Genomic DNA, 17,455 nt, shown 5'->3' with positions numbered 1-17,455 from the left:
GGTAAATGTTCCTGGTGGGCAGCAACAAACGGCAGGAAGACGAAATAAACATCAAACTTCAGCTGAGAGAATGTCTGACAACAGTTATTAATATGCTCATCCATGGTTTGGATGACTTTCTATGAATGAGTCTTGATGCTAAGCTTAATGTCCACACTAAAATCTTAGCCAGCCCAAGAGTGATTCCAGACTGTGGTGTGCACCGTGTGATTAAAATACCTTAAAGGTGCACTGCACATGAATAGTGCTACTAGAAAGATGGACAGAAAGACAGCTGGAAACTTCTGAGGGTCTCATTTCATGTTGATAAAATATAAACAGCGCACTAAAGAAATGAGAGCCTCATCCAACGCAGGACATGACTGCATCTGCAAACGAGGTCAAAACATCATCACTTAACAAGCAAACGGGATCGAGGGATCAAAGACTGAAACACAGAGACGTAACACAAAGGGTGAAAGGTCGAGGAGTTAAACACTCCAGGGGTTAGGGAAGGGCTTCCTGATCAGTAATGGCAGATGTAGTTTATGTCCTCTAGTCTCGTTAACTGAGAGGATTTTAAAGCGTCGAACATTCAAAGAACAAACAAAACATCACAGATTTGGTCATGACAGCATTTACTTTTTAGCTCAGTGAGTGTCTCTCCCAGCATCCTCAGCTCTTTGCTCTTCTGCTCCACGTCCTGCTCCGTCACGAGCCCGTGATTCACGGACGAGTTCCTCTGGAGCTCCTCCACAGACTTCTCCAGGTCGCTGTGAAGGACAGAAATTTGTAAATGTCTTTTATTTTGAAAATGTAACTGTTCACACCTGAATTCACAGTGGATGCCCTGCAAATTTTAAAACTGAGTGTAAGACTTTATTCATGTACTACTACTCATCTACTACTGGCTTCCAAAACATTTACAAAATAGTCCCAAAATTGTGCTTGTTGCCAGCACCATCGTTTAGCAGATGAATGCAAAAAGTTTTTTTTTTCCTGGTTTGATTTTGATGTGAAGCTTAAACCAGGAAATAATGAAACTTCAGCTAAACATACCAGGAAACACTGTCTACACTTTGCGTAAACAACTGGAAACATCATGAATCGTTCACCTCACCAAACCAACCGAGACCACCTGACTGTTTGCTGTGCTTCTTACTTAAGATCAAACTCACTGCAGCTGTTGGATGAGCAGCTCCTCCTGGTTTAGGTATTTGAGCCTCTCCTCCTCCACTAGGAGGCGCTGTCTCTGAAGTGGGTCCTCCTGGGTACGCATGGCATCCAGCATCATGAGGCTCAGTTCAGACTCCGTCTGTCTCAGCAGGGCGAGCACCGAGTCCTGGTTCTCCAGCTGGGAAACAGAGTCACAGCTTAAAACTTGAACTGGTTTCCATTCACACTATTGGATGAGTGCACGTACCCAAATATTCAAACTGCATTTGTGAGTTTATGAGGTAAATGTACTGAAGTTAAAACTTACTCTCCTGAGGGATCAAACAACATCTGGTGTGTTGGTCTGTTTGCAAAAAGAGCTCCTACTCTGTTAGAGGAAAACTCCCCAGTAATCCTTTATCTTAATCGAGGGACTCAACTCTAACAGTACTGCAAGCTGCACATATTACATATCCCCCTTTGAGGCTACCGCACATAGATAAAACCCTCTTAACTCAATGGTTACAAGGCTCTTTTAAATAAAGTGCAATAATATGAAACATGGATCAAAAAGTAGTTCTTAAAGGATTCTATAAGTTCTACATTTTAAACAATATATAATAATAAATGATGAAAATAAATGTATATTATTCTCCTAATCTTTGTGAACTCGTTTCACTTTAGTTCTTTTCTAAAAAATCTGCTTTTCCTCTGCTGCTGGCGCAGAGCCGAGGAGACCCACCAACAGTGAAACAGAGAGCAAAGGAGGGAAGCAGGTGATCAACGCTATTCAATGTATTGTACAGTGGGGCATTAATATTAATATTTGGTCCAAGCTTGCACAACCTTGCTGACAAAAAATATGACATCACGGGAGGGGAAAAGTGTGGGTGACACGCTAGTTTGCATATTTGAAAATAGTTTTCAGTCAAAATTGTCTGTTTACAAACCTGCATGTTGCGTAGCTGTGACAGCTGTTTGCGCAGGGCGTTGGTGTTCTGCTGCAGGCTTTGTAGGTGGAGCTGCATCTGCAGGCGGGACACCGTCACAGGCTGGTTGGGCCCCGAGGGTGGAGGAGGCATCAGGGCCAGAGGAGCAGATGGTGTCAAAGCTGCCCGGCAGAAAGTGATATTCATTTCAGGGAACTCATTCATTCCTTGTATTGGGATCCTTTAGAGCACATTTAGAGCTGATAGAAAATTGTCCCAGAGTACTGTTACCAAATCAGAGGCTTCAAATGAAATCTGCATTTTGAGAAACATCTGCTGGTTGACTGCATGAATACAGAATATACTGGATGTTTGCACATTTGAAAACAGAAATCCAGGACAAGTTCTATCTGTGCTGCAGGTCAGAGGTGGAGATTACAGTCTTATGTAGACTCAACAGTGATAAACAGCATGGGGAGGCTTCGGGGACAAACAGGATCGGGAGTGAAAAACAGCAGTTCCACTTAATCCGAGAGTCTCGTTATAGAGGCGTCTCCCAGACAGCCACAAAGTGTGAGTGTTTCTAAATGAGAAAATCCTCTTGAATGGCGATGAGTGCTACGTTCTGACACACGCATCATGCAGAACAAGACAAAGGAAAGTAACTGGAAGACAGTCAGTTAGTAACAGAGGAGGGGGTGTAAGAGTTGCATTTCAAGGCTTCTTTTAAAACTAATTACAGCTGTCCACACCAAGGAGGAAGACTGTAACACCCCAATGCTGACACCTGTACAGGTGAGGAAATGGTTCTGTGTATAACTGATTATGGGCACAGTTGCTGCAGCTCTCCCGGTCAACCAGAATTCAGCACAGCCTTCATCTTTCTGTAAGCTTTTAACTGCCAGCACAGAGTCCACAGATAAGAGCTCAAGCAAATCGAACCATTACTGACTAACTTTTATCATTCAGTGAGACACGCAGATAAAAATCTGACAGGAGAAAAAAGGAGCAGCTGGAGTGAATGGGAGAAGTTAAAATATAAAAATCACAACTAAAACGACTCTTCAGAAGAGTCTAATTCAAGTCGCAAGGGACTCAGAACATCCAGACTTATCTGTAATTTGCGATGAAATAAGATATGAATTGAAATTGCAAAATATCATCTTTTTAGATCCTTAATAGGAAAAAAGGAGGCTAAAACTGAACACTTTATGTGAAGAAATCAATGTTTCTAAAGATGTTTCCGCGTTTCCCACAAGCAGCTAATTTTCTGACGCACAAACGTTCAAACATCAAACTCTTTTGATCGCCTGCAAATTCATCCTTAGTTGAAAAGCTGAAGGGAAAAACTTTGACAAAGCAAAGAGTTTGTCGTGTCCAATTTAATGCAACTCAGCGATTTCTCACTCAAAAACACAGGAAACTATGGAGGACCAAAACTGCCAAAATTACAATGCAATAAAGAAAAAAAATAAATGGCTCAAGTTTAAAAATGTGCATAATGTAAGGAATAATCCACTAAAGAAATTTTTTTTATTGTAGTTGATATGTTATACCCACACACACGTATTGTTTTTCCTATTTGATTCTGTTTTTTAAATATACATTTTATTTTTTTATAGACAGTTTTACGAATCATTTAATTATAATTTTCCAGATGTATTCCCTGGCTTCTTTCTTCATCTCTGTTTCCATGCAACATTTGAGCACAGCTGTCATTTGAAAAAGTGTCGTGAGGTTGAATTTGGATCCATCTGTTGTCTGATGGTAGAATGGATGACAGGAATTAAAATATTCTCTGAGCCAATCATCATATCATCAGATAATTCAAAAGTCTGCCAGTGACAACTTAGTGAGCAAGCGAGCTAAGGTTAGTCAGCTACTGCAACGAGTAATATGTCTGGATTATCATATAAATAGTATTTTAGGCGTGAGGTTAAAATTATGATTGACAACAGAAACGTATTCGATTGATGGAGTGCAGCCCAAAGTCTTCTAAGAAAACCCTCCTTATGCCATTATGGCACCGCGAAGTGGCTCCCATGACGGTGCATTCAGAGACACTGCGCTTCATGTCTTACTTATAGTGTGTTAAAGTGTCTTATTAACCTGAAGAAGTCTGGCTATTCTCTTATGACCACTACCATCAGCAAAGCATTTTCTGAGAGAAGACACCTTATTCTGCCAGCTCAATAGATATTTTCTTTCTTCAGACATTCTCTGTAAGTCCTACAGGTGGGTTTGTGAAACTCCCAGTACATCTGCAGTTTCTCTCAGAGAGCCTGTCTGGTACCAACAACCTTACAACCTTCAAAGTCACTTAAATTGCCTGATGATTAGTTTGAACTTCAGGAGGTTGTTCCATGTGACCATATGTACATCCCTAAATGAGTTCCTGCCACATGATTGGCTGATATTTTGCCCTAATGAGCAGCTGTCCCTAAAAAAGTGGCTGATGATTGTATACTTAACATTTGCTTTGTATAATACAAACTAACAGGGGGCAGTTACCCAGCTGGCTATTACTTAGCTACTCAATGTGCTTGGCATGGGCAGTCCGAGTTAAATTCATCAGTAAACTGATAGTCAGGTATAAAAGTCTCCTGAGGTTATGAAGAGCAAATAAAAAGGTGAACTAGCGAAAAAACATGTTATGCAAATGCAAATAAAACAGAAATATCACATATTTTAAATTTTATTAAGCCAGTTTTATTTATTTGTTTATTTAATCATTTCTAATTTTGGCAGTTTAGGCCCTCCATAGAACAAAGGGGAAAGTGAAGGACACAAGGTGTCAGAGAGGCAGATCCTTCAAAATGACATGTATACATGTACTAGGAACTCATGGGACTCCAGATAAAAACAGGGAAGGGGTGAGACGGGGGGTACCAGACACTTCAGGAACACATACAGTAGCTACCTTTCTTTTTTATAGTTCGTCCAGCTAAAACAAGAAGCATGGGCACCAGTTACAGAGCAGCAAAAGCCAGCGTGTACAGTACAGTACAGTATGAGGAAGCTTGCAGAATCAGCCATAACAATCACATATGAGGCTCCTTAAGAATTATGCAGAGAAAATGAAATAGCAGCAGCTCTGTGTGAGGAAAAAGAGCTAATTTATGTGGCTATCAAACAGGCAGCAGTGTGAAGCAGTGACAGGCAGTGATAGGAAATACTTTGTCTCCTTTTCTTTCTTTTTTTTTGGTAGTGAGCACTTACTGTCAGTTCCTGAGCAGTCACTGGCTGACTCAATCTTCTCCCTGGAAGAGGCAAGTGTTAAAGTACTTACAGCCAGAACACACTATCGACTGAGCTACTGAGAAGCTATTGATATATGGTGGAAAATGTGTGAATGTAGTGTGCGTGCTGCTGTAGTCGGGATTTTTTCCCTCGCTCCTTCACTATTCCCTACATGATCTACCGTAGTGGGAAGATCGCTGTTTAACATAAATTTACATTTTTTCTTCCTCAGCTGAAGCAAAACACATATGAATTTTAAAGCTTTTTCCACATCATAACAACCAGAAAAAAGGCGGAAAACCAACAGAGATGATAAGGCCTGCAGTTATTTATTAAATATATGCATTTATTAAAAGGTTTCCCTGGTTTTTGGATGTTGAAATGAACACCCACAATAGTGACTCAAAAGAAATGTGGGAGGTTCAGGACACAGGAATCCTGGCTGCTACAAACTAAAAGCATCAGTAGGGCTTCTCGCCTTTCAGGTTCCAGCCAGCAGCTTCATTTTCTTTAATATGACATTGCAATAAAGTGCACAACACAGAATCAAAAACAGTTTCTCTTCAGTTTCATAAACAGTACTTGGATTGTAACCTGCCCTTCTTCTATTTTCCCACAGTGTTTAAATTTGTCTTATGTTTTAATGATGTTGGGGTACAGCAAATCTGAGGCTTCCCGGGGCTTCCAAATGCTATCCTGCTGAGTCTCTAATGCCTCCCAGAAACACACACACACACACCAAGAAACACACAACCAAAAAACAGCATCTGTCAGTATGTCTCTGGCTCCAGTAATACCAAATATATCCATCCAATCTCATCTGTTAATACAAAATCCCTGAAAGACAAATTAAAGGACTTAATTAAGGATGCTCGGCTCCAACATTTGGATCGAATATCAACCCGATCCTACTCAGAGAGCTTGAGTGGGTATCGGTGGCCCCGGGGTGAACTGAATTAACTTCATCAGCACATCAGCAGTGCGCTGGCTGCTACAGCAGGGAGGAAGCTCACGGCAAAAGGTCAGCAGTTTGGAGGTGTTTAATGTTGGTGACAAACAGCTTTTCTCTGGCTCTTTGCAAAAGTTTTTGACTTCACCACAAACTCTGGTCAAACAACTCGACATAACCAAAACATGCAATGATAAGTCTTTCCCTGTTTCTCTCACAGCTTGGCCTGGTACTTAGAAAGTGCTGCACTTTTGCATGCACACACACCACTTTGCCTTAAATTGTTTTTATCAGTCATGGGAACACTGACTGATGCATGACTGGAGTTTAGGAAGTATTGAGCTCTCTAGTGGGCTTTTTTTTAATCCTGAATGTTTAACACAAGACCCCTGAAGAATGGAGGGGAAGTGTACTGGTACTGGTACTGACTTTCAGGAGCGGCAGAGAAGTATGTCAGGCTGGTGTAGGAAATTTATGAGGACAGCAACACAAAGGTGAGGGGTGTAGTTGAAGCGACTCGGATTCAAAGTGGGGATGGGATTACATCAAGGATCAGCTGTTTGCTGTGGTGATGGACAGGCTGATCAATGAGGTCATGCAGGAGTCTCTGTGTACTATGATGTTTGCAGACATTTTTATCAGGTGGAAGAAAGCTTGGAGAGGTGGAGGTATGCTCTGGAGAGAAGAAGAATGAACGTCAGTAGAAGTAGAATAAATTCATGCGTGTGACTGAGAGCGAGACAGGTGTAACAATGAAACTATAAATATCAGAGGTTGTGAAGGTAGATGGGTTTAAAAAGCTGGGGTCAAACATCCAAAGCAAGTGCAAAAGAGAGGTGAAGAAGAGAGTGCAGGCGGGGAGGAGTGGGTGGAGGTGATTGTCAAGGGTGAGCTCAGGTTGAGCAGTTTGGAGACAAAATTAGAGAGCCATGGCTGAGATGGTTTGGACATGTGCAGAGGAGGGATAGTGAATATATTGGACAAAGGACGCTGAAGATGGAGCTGCCAGGCAGGAGGAGAAGAGGCCTGAAAGGAGGTTCATGGGTGTGATGAAGAAGGACATGCAGAGGTTTGGTGTAGCAGAGGAGGATGATAGAGATCTGCTGTGGTGAGCCCTAAAGGGAGTACCCGAATGAAGAATTCAAAGTTTTCCCCAAGGACACTTCAACATGCTGATAGGAAGAGCCAAGACTCAAACCCCTGACCCTCTGATGAAGAAGCATCCTGACATTCCCTCTCAGCCACAGCCTGCCGTGTAAAGCCTGTTAAAAAGCCTTTATCACACTAACAATATGTTTCTGTCCACTTCATTAATATCTTACAAACTTCGATCACATAAAACTTTAAGCCTGAATGCTAAAACTGCACGCTGCAAATCTCCCAGCAGTCTACAAATGTTGTAAATGTGATATTTTCTAACACATTATCAACTGAACTGAATTCTTATCAGACTTTTTATGGATGTGGGTAGGTCGTACTTCATGTACTTTTCTGTATTTCCAAGTTTTCAGGGCAGTGTGTAAGGAATGGATCTGTAAATGGGCTTTGGATTAGTTCAAAAGAAGTGTAAGAACAAATCGTACACTAGGTAACAACTACAAAATGGATTTGTTCGCTTCAGACAAACGTGTGTCTGTGTTTGTGTGTATAAATGAAGTGTTTTCACAGAATTTCTATGCATGTTTGTTGCGTGTGTGTGTGTGTGTGTGTGTGTGTGTGTGTGTGTGTGTGTCTTACGGGCTTTCTGCCTCAGGTGCTTTGCTCAGTACTCTCTGCAGCAGCCCGGTCAGGCTGGCTATCTGCTTCTCCATCGCCTCCATACGCTCCCTGGATTCAAAGATGCACAGAAATGGTGGCTAACAGATGTTTCATACACATTTTACATAAAACATAACTTAAAAGGTTTCTCAGTTTTTAGTCCTCATTTAAAATGTAAAGTCAAGTGTAATTACTTTTGAGTTTTTTGTGTTATGAAATCAATGAAATTACCTCCTCACATAAAAATAAATCTACTTTTGCTTAAACAGCAGCTATCAGGACTGAAAAAGCAAATAAGTGTCGCATGCCAATGGCACATGAAGCTGGCTCCAAAGTGAATCATTTGCCACAGACTCTCGTGCTAAATGCTACAAAAATGGTTCTGGTCTCTAAGTATAGTTTGCTACATTATAACAACTGCAATATGGATGCATTGTTTTAGCATGCCCTTTTGTATTTTAAGACTTGAAATTAGAGGCGTGGCCACTTTGAGCAACACTTGTGTCGTCACTGGGAGCTCTACACTAAACCAGAACATTTAAGAAGTGTGTGCTTTCATTTTGTGAAGTAAATACAATTCTAGTACTTCATTAGTTTATAAACTATCACTAAATGGCAGATATAGGTCTCTCTGCATTGCACTCGTACAGTTAAAGATGCAGCTTGCTAGCCAAGCTAGCTGATGTTAGCAAATAAAATTATATCACCATCAAACTCTCATCACTTCAAAACAAACAAACAAACATGGCAGTGGGCAATATGCCACAATTGAGGCTTTAGAACAAAACTAAATATCTGCATCCATTTTTTTTAAAAACACATTGCCACCACTACATAACTATGATAGTAGCATAATTTTTTTAATCATATTTTTAATATTGATCAGTTCTGCTAAACTGTACAAATTTTATAGTACTTAAGATTGGTCATAACTGTTGTATACGATTTGTCTTCATATATATCTAATTTCTTGCTTGTGCGCTTGCTTAAAACTGTACATAAGCAGATATCCCTGAAGTCCTCATCTTTGCCTGTGATTCACCTGCCATCTCACGTGTTTCTCTATGTAAGCTTCTCAGGATCACTAATCTCTACCATAAGAATAAAGCAGCTGGGGAGTGATTCATAAATTTGCACATCTACCAGTGATAAACAGTACTGACATTCTCATATTAGAAGAGATGCAAGATCACCAAGCTCTGAGCACAAACTGGTTGTTGGTAAGGTGCGAGTAATTTCTAGTTTTAATGGCAAAATTATCAAAATCACTCATGAAGTCTGTTAACATTACCATAGGAAAACAAAGTAGACATCCTCCACACATACACATATGAATTGCCAGCAATTAATAAAAAATGATAAGTACCTGGTTTCTGTCTCATTCCCCAGCAGAGGTGAGCCGAAGCTTCCAGGTCCACCTCCATCCCCTCCGGCACCAGCCAACAGGCACAGCTGCTCTGAGGTGAGACCCAGTCCTGGTCCCTGACCCCGGGCTTTGGGACTTTCCCCAAACACCGAAGAGGTCACAGAGTCTCTTCGCAAACTCTGTCTCCCTGGAGAACCCCGATTGGGCATGGTTGCTCCATAGGAATCTCTCATGTCAGGTATCTTCTGCGGGGAGGACGGTGGAGGCACCCGCAACCCCATGGCCAACAGAGACGCAGCATAGGCATCGTTATAAAGAGGTCCTCCGGGCCTGTAGAGAGCGCTGTTTTCCATCAGTTCTCCTTGTAGTGCAGCTGCTGAATAGGAGGTGAGTGAACGCACTGATGCAGCACCTCCACCACCCCCACCTCCACCACGGCGGTATAAGGAGCCGTATGGGTCGGCTCTTGCTGGCAAAGGAGAGTGAGGACCCCCTGCGAGGCTAAGCCGACTTGGATCTGGACCCAGAGTGTAGGGGTCTGCGTAAATCCCGCCCCCACCACGATCATCCCCCCTCAGCAGCACCATGCTTCGGGATCCCCCCATTTCATCGTCGGGCTTCACGTCCCTGCGCTCAAGTATGGCACTGGAGGAGGCGCAGAAGGCCGGCTGGGGGTGGTGGGGCTGGTGGGGCTGGTGGGGCTGGTGGAGCTGGGGCTGCTGGTGGGGAGAGGAGTGGTGGGACTGGGAGTGAGGGTGAGGCAGGGTGTGGTGGTGTGGCCCGGCATAGGAAGAAGGCCTTCCGCCACTGTAAAGTAGACGAGCACGGGAGGGTGAGCCTTGGGGAGGGGAAGCAGAGGAAGATGAATGCTGGGAAGACATCGGTGGATTGCTCAGGCGGCGGTTGGGTGGAGAGTCCTGGGGTGCATACACCATCTCCCTCTACAAACAAAGAACATAACTGTTATTCCTGGATACATAGCACATGTCCATCGAGTACAGATCAGTACAGGGTGCTGGAAAGTTTGCCCACAAGTCAAAAGTATAATTTGGGAAGAACATCGTGGGCTTTGTTGAACATCTATTCTTTACACTCTCATGAAAATTCAAAGGCGTGTGGGAGTTTTTGCCAACAAGTCCACAAGTGGTTGTTAAACTTGCAGAAGGCTTTTGACTGTGTGGAACCTTGGAGAATCCTTTTGGGGGTGCTTTAGGACCACTGCAAGTAAATTTACTAGTCGACTCACTCTCACCTATTGCCATGAATTGAAAGTAGTCTCTAAAAGACTAAGATCAATGATATAAGTGGTGGAAATGACCTCCCTCCAAACGAGATCTAGAATTACAGAGACAGGGTGAGGAGGTCAGCAACTCAAGAGGGGTTTAGAGTAGACCTGCTGCTTTTTTTTGCATCAAAAGGAGTCAATTGAGGTTATTCACATATCTGACTAGAAGGCCTCCTTGAGGCATATCTAACTAAAAGGAGACCCCAGGGCAGACCCAGGATATACTAGAGACAATTATGTCAGTTGGTTTGCCTGAGAATGATTCAGCATCCCCCCAGATGAGCTGGAGGCGAGAAGGTCGGTCTGGGCATCTTTATTTAGACCGCTGCCTCAGTGAATCAGACCTGGATAACATTACAGTGGCAAAAATAAAGGTCAACTCTTTTGGCCTGTGTAAATCATAGCGGCTCCACTGTTTTTGTTCACAGTAAATTTTGCTAAACAAGTCAGCAACTGTGCTTTTAGATCATTAGCAAAGTCATTGAATACTAAGATGTGTTCATAATATAGGCAATGTACATTAAGTGTTTGGATAGGGCTAAGAGGGATTTGTCACGCAGCTAAACCAAATGATCTATATTCATTTTTGTTCAAGCCACATGGGAGGCTCGCCAATGTTGACTCACCAACTAAAGAAAATGGTTTATTGGTAAATGACATTATGAGATTGAAGCCATTTATCCATTCTTACCCAGTCAAAGGGAAGAGATACCACGTCACATGTTGGGAGTCTGCATGAGTGAGGTGGTGCATAGAGAGAACTCAGAGACGTGGTGTTACTGAACATGAACAGGCAAAATAGTCACAAACTCTTTGGTGGAAGTTGCTGCAATCTCACAGGTTGTTGGACAGATTGTGAGTCTGTTAACAGACTGAATCAGTGCTTTACTGATTTTATGTCCTTTCCCCATCTTATCTCTAGTCCACACTTCCAATCCCACAACAGCTGTCATGGGCCTGGAAGTGAGGTTTAAATAGAAAGTGAAACTGAGGATGGTGTCCGTCACCTAGCTGAATATCATTATAGTTACAGTATTAATAATTCGATGGAGCTCTGAGGTCTGAAACGACTTGTTCAAATCCAATAACAAGATTCTTTAGAAATATCATTAAAGTAACAGTTTAAAATTTAAAGTTATACTAAAAGTGCGATTTGTGGAGGAAAAAAGGAATTTGATGTTGAGCCGGGGAGATTAAAAATTTTCACATTCATGAATAATGAAACGCAGCAACCATAATGGACCTACAGGCCATGAAGAGTGCTATTATATTTATTATTTATTGCTTCTGTTAGGGTAACTTCATATAATAATCATGAATTCAAACTAAACAAGTTTAGAACCTAAACTTGACTCCTGACTCTCTAATGAGATTAATCAGTTCATTCACAAAATATTCTTAATCTCGTGTTTTGCGCTTGTACACAGTGGATTCAATCAAACACAACACAGAAGATTAAATGTTATTTAGCTGCTGCAGGCCAATCAAATCATGTTATAAAAGCATCCAGAGAAAGCGAGCTAGTTGTTGCAGAGTTCAGACTTGATGATTATAGCACGTCATCACACTGTTATTATATAAAAGACATTACATATTCTGCAGCATGTCACCTCTCTTTTATCCACATCTCTCCAAATCTCTGGACGGGAAAAGGAGGTAACCTCTTGTCTGCAATGCAGAAGTTTTTGAGGCAGTTTTCAAGCTAAAGAGATCTATTGATGGCAGGTATTAGGGTAGATTTGGAAAAGGATCACACACTGTATATGGTTTTAGCTGCACCATCAGAAGAGCAGCGACTGAACGTCCAAGTCTGATTTCACTGGTGGCATTAATCACTTTGGGGAAGGGATACAATTTGTTCTCACTGTGGTTGAACACAGTTAAGGAGAGGCAGAGATTTCACAATGATACTAGAATGCTTTACCCATAACGTCTGTCAGTTTTTGACTTTTCAGAAATTCAACAATCAGCTTGACAACTAGCTATTTCTTTTAAAAAAGGGCAACTTACTGTAACAGCCAGTAGTTCATAGATGCCACTTCCTGATTGACAGGAAGGACTCTAAATTGCCCCTCTGAGTGCAGTTTAAGTTGCACTTGATGCTTTATTGACAGGCTGTGCATGAAGGGATAATCTTTTGGCATCAGACCCACATGTCAGATTGAAAGACAAAACAAAGCGGGGAGCGGAGGGTGTGAGTAAAAGCCGTGCTTTGAAGGCGACCAGACAGAAGAGTAATAGATACGGCAAAGAAGCACAAAAGAAGACGACGCTGTAATTGCTTGTGACGCACAGAGCTATCTCTCCTGGAGATGATGCAAATTGAAAAGCCAATATTTCCACATAATAACCCTCGGGTCTTTTCTAACAACACCCAGTGGACAGCCTCGCAGCACTCTGGGGCCATCATCTTCCATCTTGTATCTTAGCAACAGCCTCGTATCGACACCATCCTTTAAGTGCGCCGAAGACATGCAGAGATTTCATTCCACCCCCTAAAGTCGCAAGACGCCTACCGCAGGTGCGCTCCTGAAAGCTTCATCCCACTGTGCCATTCAAAACTGCCCGTTCTCCCGCTGTGGGAAATCTACCAATCAATCTCCTCTTCATTCTGTCCTCCAGTCACACAGTCCGGCTTCAGTAATCCTCGTCATGCTTTTGTGGCCTGCAATCAGGGAGTGATCTTTGGCTATGCTGGCAAGAGTTCAATAAGCTCACACATACACACACACGTTCTCGTCCTCACCTTGACAATGCACCTCACACACATCCAGCTCAAGGTAAGCCTGCTGGTTTGATAAGACTGTAAAACGCTACGAAGATTTCAGAGCTGAAGACGGGGAACAATCCCTTGGGAACAGCTGACCTCCAGCGCATTAGCGGGCAGCTGCAAATCACGCACACAGGCAGACAGTAAACCAATCGCATGCACACACGCAAACAAAAAGCCCCAGGATGTTTCATAGACAGCAAACTGAAACACCGAAATGTGTCAGAAAACACGCCGCTGCCGACGGCACTCGCTTCACTTCAGCTGTTAAATACGTAGATTCGTTTTTCACAGCATGTGCGCTATGTCTGCCTTCCTGTAATGTAATTTATCTAGTTCATCATTTGCTTTATCCTATAAAAGGAGCGTTCTCTAACACTTTAAATTGCAGATCCTCATTTCCATAATCACACTGTAATTAGGAGGCAACAAAATGCATTCGGGGTTTTGTGCTGAAAATGGCAACGCTGCGAAAAGTGAATGACATGCAAAGGTTTGCTTTGCTCCTGCTGTAACAAAATGCATGAAGCATTAGTAATCATGCTAATGAAGCAGATGCCACATTTATGTTGCCAGAAACTGATTGATGTGTTAAAATAAATCCCACTGTGGCTGCTGGACAGGAGGATGTGATTTACAGGCGGCTGATCATCAGCTCAAATAAAGATGGGTTGATAAGTACATTTTAATACACCAGTAGTTTTATAGCACAATGAAAACTGAGACCTCTCTGAGAAACCGAGGGACACTTTGGTTAATAACTTGTGATTGACCAGTCATTAACACAAACCCTAACCAAGCATCAGCCTCCTTTATTACTCAAACATTGATCAAAATTTACAAAATGAACTTCATATTTCATTACTGAATCTCAGTCTTTGTACTGTCTTCCTCCCCTCGCAGAGGGCTGCACATCCCAAGCTTCTGCCAGAGGTTTCTTCCTGCAAAAAAGGGAGTTTTTCCTTCCCAACGTCTCCAAAATACTTGCTTATGCTTGAATCTAGTGACTGATTCCATAAACTCATCAGGGAAAAAAAGGACATTCGAAGGACTTCTTCACAATCAGAACTTATTTTGCCACCAGATGAGTCTGCTCCTACTGAAGGATTCAGGTATCAAGGCTTCACCTTTCAAACCTGTAAGGTATGTTCATCTTTTATACTCTGGAAGATCTAAAAATGAGTCAAAATGAATCGCTCCAAAGAGGTATCTGTGCATAGATGTTCATTATCTTTGGATAAAGGACAAGATTATTAGCATTATGCTTTCAATTTGTAGTCTAACGGCTATTAATAGTGTTTAGTGTAAAAAAAATGGCTATTGTTTGGGAAGATTTTAGCTTTTTAAATCCATTAAACTTGTGGACACAACAGGAAGTGTCCCTCCAGATAACTGCTGGCCACCCAAAAAGCCTTGAAAGAAAGCATCAAAAGGCCAAGCCAGCAGACTAGATGATGGGTTCCCAGACTGATCCCCTCAGAATCCCAGAAATCCCTAAATCTTGAAATGTTAACAGTTCTGACTGAATGATTGACTACTGGGGAGATTTTTCCCATGTTTCCCAAAGCAGAACTTCTATTAATATTGTTATTATTTATTTCCTAGACGTGTTTAGGTTGAAATACACTGCATTCATTTGCTCTCCTGTGGAAGCAATGCCATATTTAATCTGGCTGTAATGGTAGTTTGGCTCTCTGGTCTATTTGAACAGCACTAGCTTGCATGTGCATATGGTGAGTCGGTGGGAACTGTTTTCATTTGAAGTTAGGGAAATAATACCTCAGCTTCAGCAATTAAAAGACTGCATCCACGAGTCAGTCCTCAGATGAACTGGAGTACGAGTGTCATCTCAGAGAAGTGTTTCTGCAGTTTTGCAGTCTGCTGGCATGCAGCCCACTCAGCACGGGAGATGTGAAAGACTGGCGCTCGTCCAGGCTCAGTGTTGGGAAAAAGTCACATGACTCACTCTCGACGAGTGAATGAAACTAACTTAAGCCTGAACACATTGTGTAATGCAAACTAGCATGTGTAAAAAGATATAAAATCAGTGTTTCATGGGAGCTTGATGTGGGCGTGAGGGTATATGAATAAGAGTTTTCAAAGGGAATTATGAAACATTATTTATGACAGGACTGCACAGAGTTTGAGTCTGCAATGAAGAAAAGGGATCATCTTCTGCCCTTACTTTGCATTTTGGTAAAACACTTAAACAGAGAACTGATTATTAGTATTTAGTATTTTAGTATTTAGTATTTATTTATTTATTGTCATTGTCAAGAACAATGAAATTGCGTTTGGGGCTTCCATACAACCCAAAAAAAAGAAGAAAATAATAAATACCCCTTAAAACCCAAGTGTACATATTTAACCCAGTGTGACTCCAATGCAATAAGACAATCCTTAGCAATAATGTTCGTAGAAATTCAGACAAAGACCTGAGAAACATGACAAAATACAACAATGCAACCCATTCAATATTATTGTACTGTGAGATATGATATCAGATATGATAGTTATCTATTTAAGAAAGAGGGGGGGGGGGGGGGGGCAGGAGGGGGAAGAGAATAAAGATATGATGCACCAATGCAGACCAGTTCTATTAAAGTAGGATACTGTATTTCTAAAGACGTTTAAAGGCAAATTTCCAAACTCCATATTTCTTTTGGTTTAGGGCTTTGTTCAACCTCCTGGTCTACTGGTGTTTTGCAATTTTAAATAGCAGAAATATTCTCTACCCATGAATGTTTGTCATATTTCTAACCCTAAAGGGAAGCAGAAAATCCAGCATTAAAAATCTCCTCATCTAAATGAACAATAAATAATAAAAGTACTGGCGGCCACATGGTAGAAACACTTATGCTATCTGTTATCAACTTCAAAATTTTACAACACCTCGCCAGACCCAAAGTGATCCAAGATTTTTAGTAGGTATACCGATGATATGAATATGAAACTCTGATGTCGCCTCGTTCTTGAGTTATCGCCTTCACAAACTTGGGTGTCCACGCTGCCCACCCGGCCTCTCACCTGGCGGCTTAAAAACAGCTGAGGAGTAAAAAACATGAGTGTTTGACCTTGGCGAAGTTTATTCTTTTAGTTCTGTAGACACACGCAGTCCTCACGGCCAGAGAGAAGGAGAAAAATGGGAGAAGCTGTTCATGAATGCACCTGTAGCGCTTAACCCTCTTTCTCTGTGTTTTGAACACCAAGGCTTATTTGTCTCTTTCCTCCAGGCGTTTGTGTGCACGCAGACTCACACTTACCCGCAGGTCTCCGTTTGCCAGGTGTGGGTTGTGATGTCCAGGGTAGGTGCTGTAGATGGGCTCTTTGCAGTAAATCTTAATTACGCAGCGGTCCTGAACGTCCCGTGGGTCCTCCAGCTCATAGAAGACATTACGGGTCTCATCTTTAATCAACAGAGCCGTGCTGGGAGACCTGAATATCAATAGTTGTCAACGCACACACAAAAAAAGACGCAAACACTGATAAACAGTCCATGCAAAGACAATTTCAGCATCTGTTACACACTAATATGATACAGTGATGTACGTTCACTTGGAGAGTGGGAGGAGGATTTCTAACTGCATGAGGTGCTCGTAATGAGAGAATCAGCTGGAAGCGGACTGATATTAGGTTAATCAGAAATCTAATGTTCAGTGTTTAAAGGTAAAAAAGTGCTGTGGATAACTAACATGGGAGATTCTAGAGAGAAACAAAAATTTAGAACTTAATGAAAATGATTATTGATGTTTTTGACCCAGTTCTTTGTCCTGAACGCACACGTGTTCAAAAACATATTGCAGCTAAGATTAAATGAATGGGCAGCTTATTGGTGTTGGTCAGCAGTGCAACTTTCAAACCAAAGACACCACATGAGATTTTTATTTATATGTATTTGCTGCAACCAAGACAAGAGTTGATAAAAAAAATAGGCTGAATTTATCAAACTTAGTGGCTTAACATGAAAAATAGAAGAATCCTTTAGATCTTGGTGCAGAATCGCGTCGTTTTATTTAAGTAATTC

General features: G+C 41.8%; 1 protein-coding gene across 5 annotated transcripts in view; it reads right to left on the bottom strand.

Moving 5' to 3' along the window:
• Window positions 1-17,455, bottom strand: part of srcin1b (SRC kinase signaling inhibitor 1b) — a 139,277-nt gene that overhangs the window by 20,760 nt on the left and 101,062 nt on the right. For 4 of the 5 annotated variants that reach the window (XM_085466970.1, XM_085466972.1, XM_085466974.1 and 1 more), the window contains exons 6-13: window positions 16,695-16,866; window positions 9,377-10,317; window positions 7,990-8,079; window positions 5,283-5,323; window positions 4,984-5,007; window positions 2,085-2,245; window positions 1,158-1,333; window positions 622-752 (exon numbers count right to left, since the gene is read on the bottom strand). In XM_085466970.1, coding sequence (XP_085323096.1) covers window positions 622-752; window positions 1,158-1,333; window positions 2,085-2,245; window positions 4,984-5,007; window positions 5,283-5,323; window positions 7,990-8,079; window positions 9,377-10,317; window positions 16,695-16,866 — 1,736 coding nt within the window. The remainder of the gene's footprint in view (window positions 1-621; window positions 753-1,157; window positions 1,334-2,084; window positions 2,246-4,983; window positions 5,008-5,282; window positions 5,324-7,989; window positions 8,080-9,376; window positions 10,318-16,694; window positions 16,867-17,455) is intronic. The other variant, XM_085466973.1, reaches the window with a different exon arrangement.

This window comes from Copadichromis virginalis, linkage group LG8 (genome assembly GCF_057382275.1).
Source record: "Copadichromis virginalis isolate Kocher_CV1m ecotype Utaka linkage group LG8, C_Virginalis_male_GT1.1, whole genome shotgun sequence".
Classification (NCBI taxonomy): domain Eukaryota; kingdom Metazoa; phylum Chordata; class Actinopteri; order Cichliformes; family Cichlidae; genus Copadichromis; species Copadichromis virginalis.
Note: the sequence above shows the minus strand (reverse complement) of the source record. Positions and strands in the feature narration are given on the sequence as shown.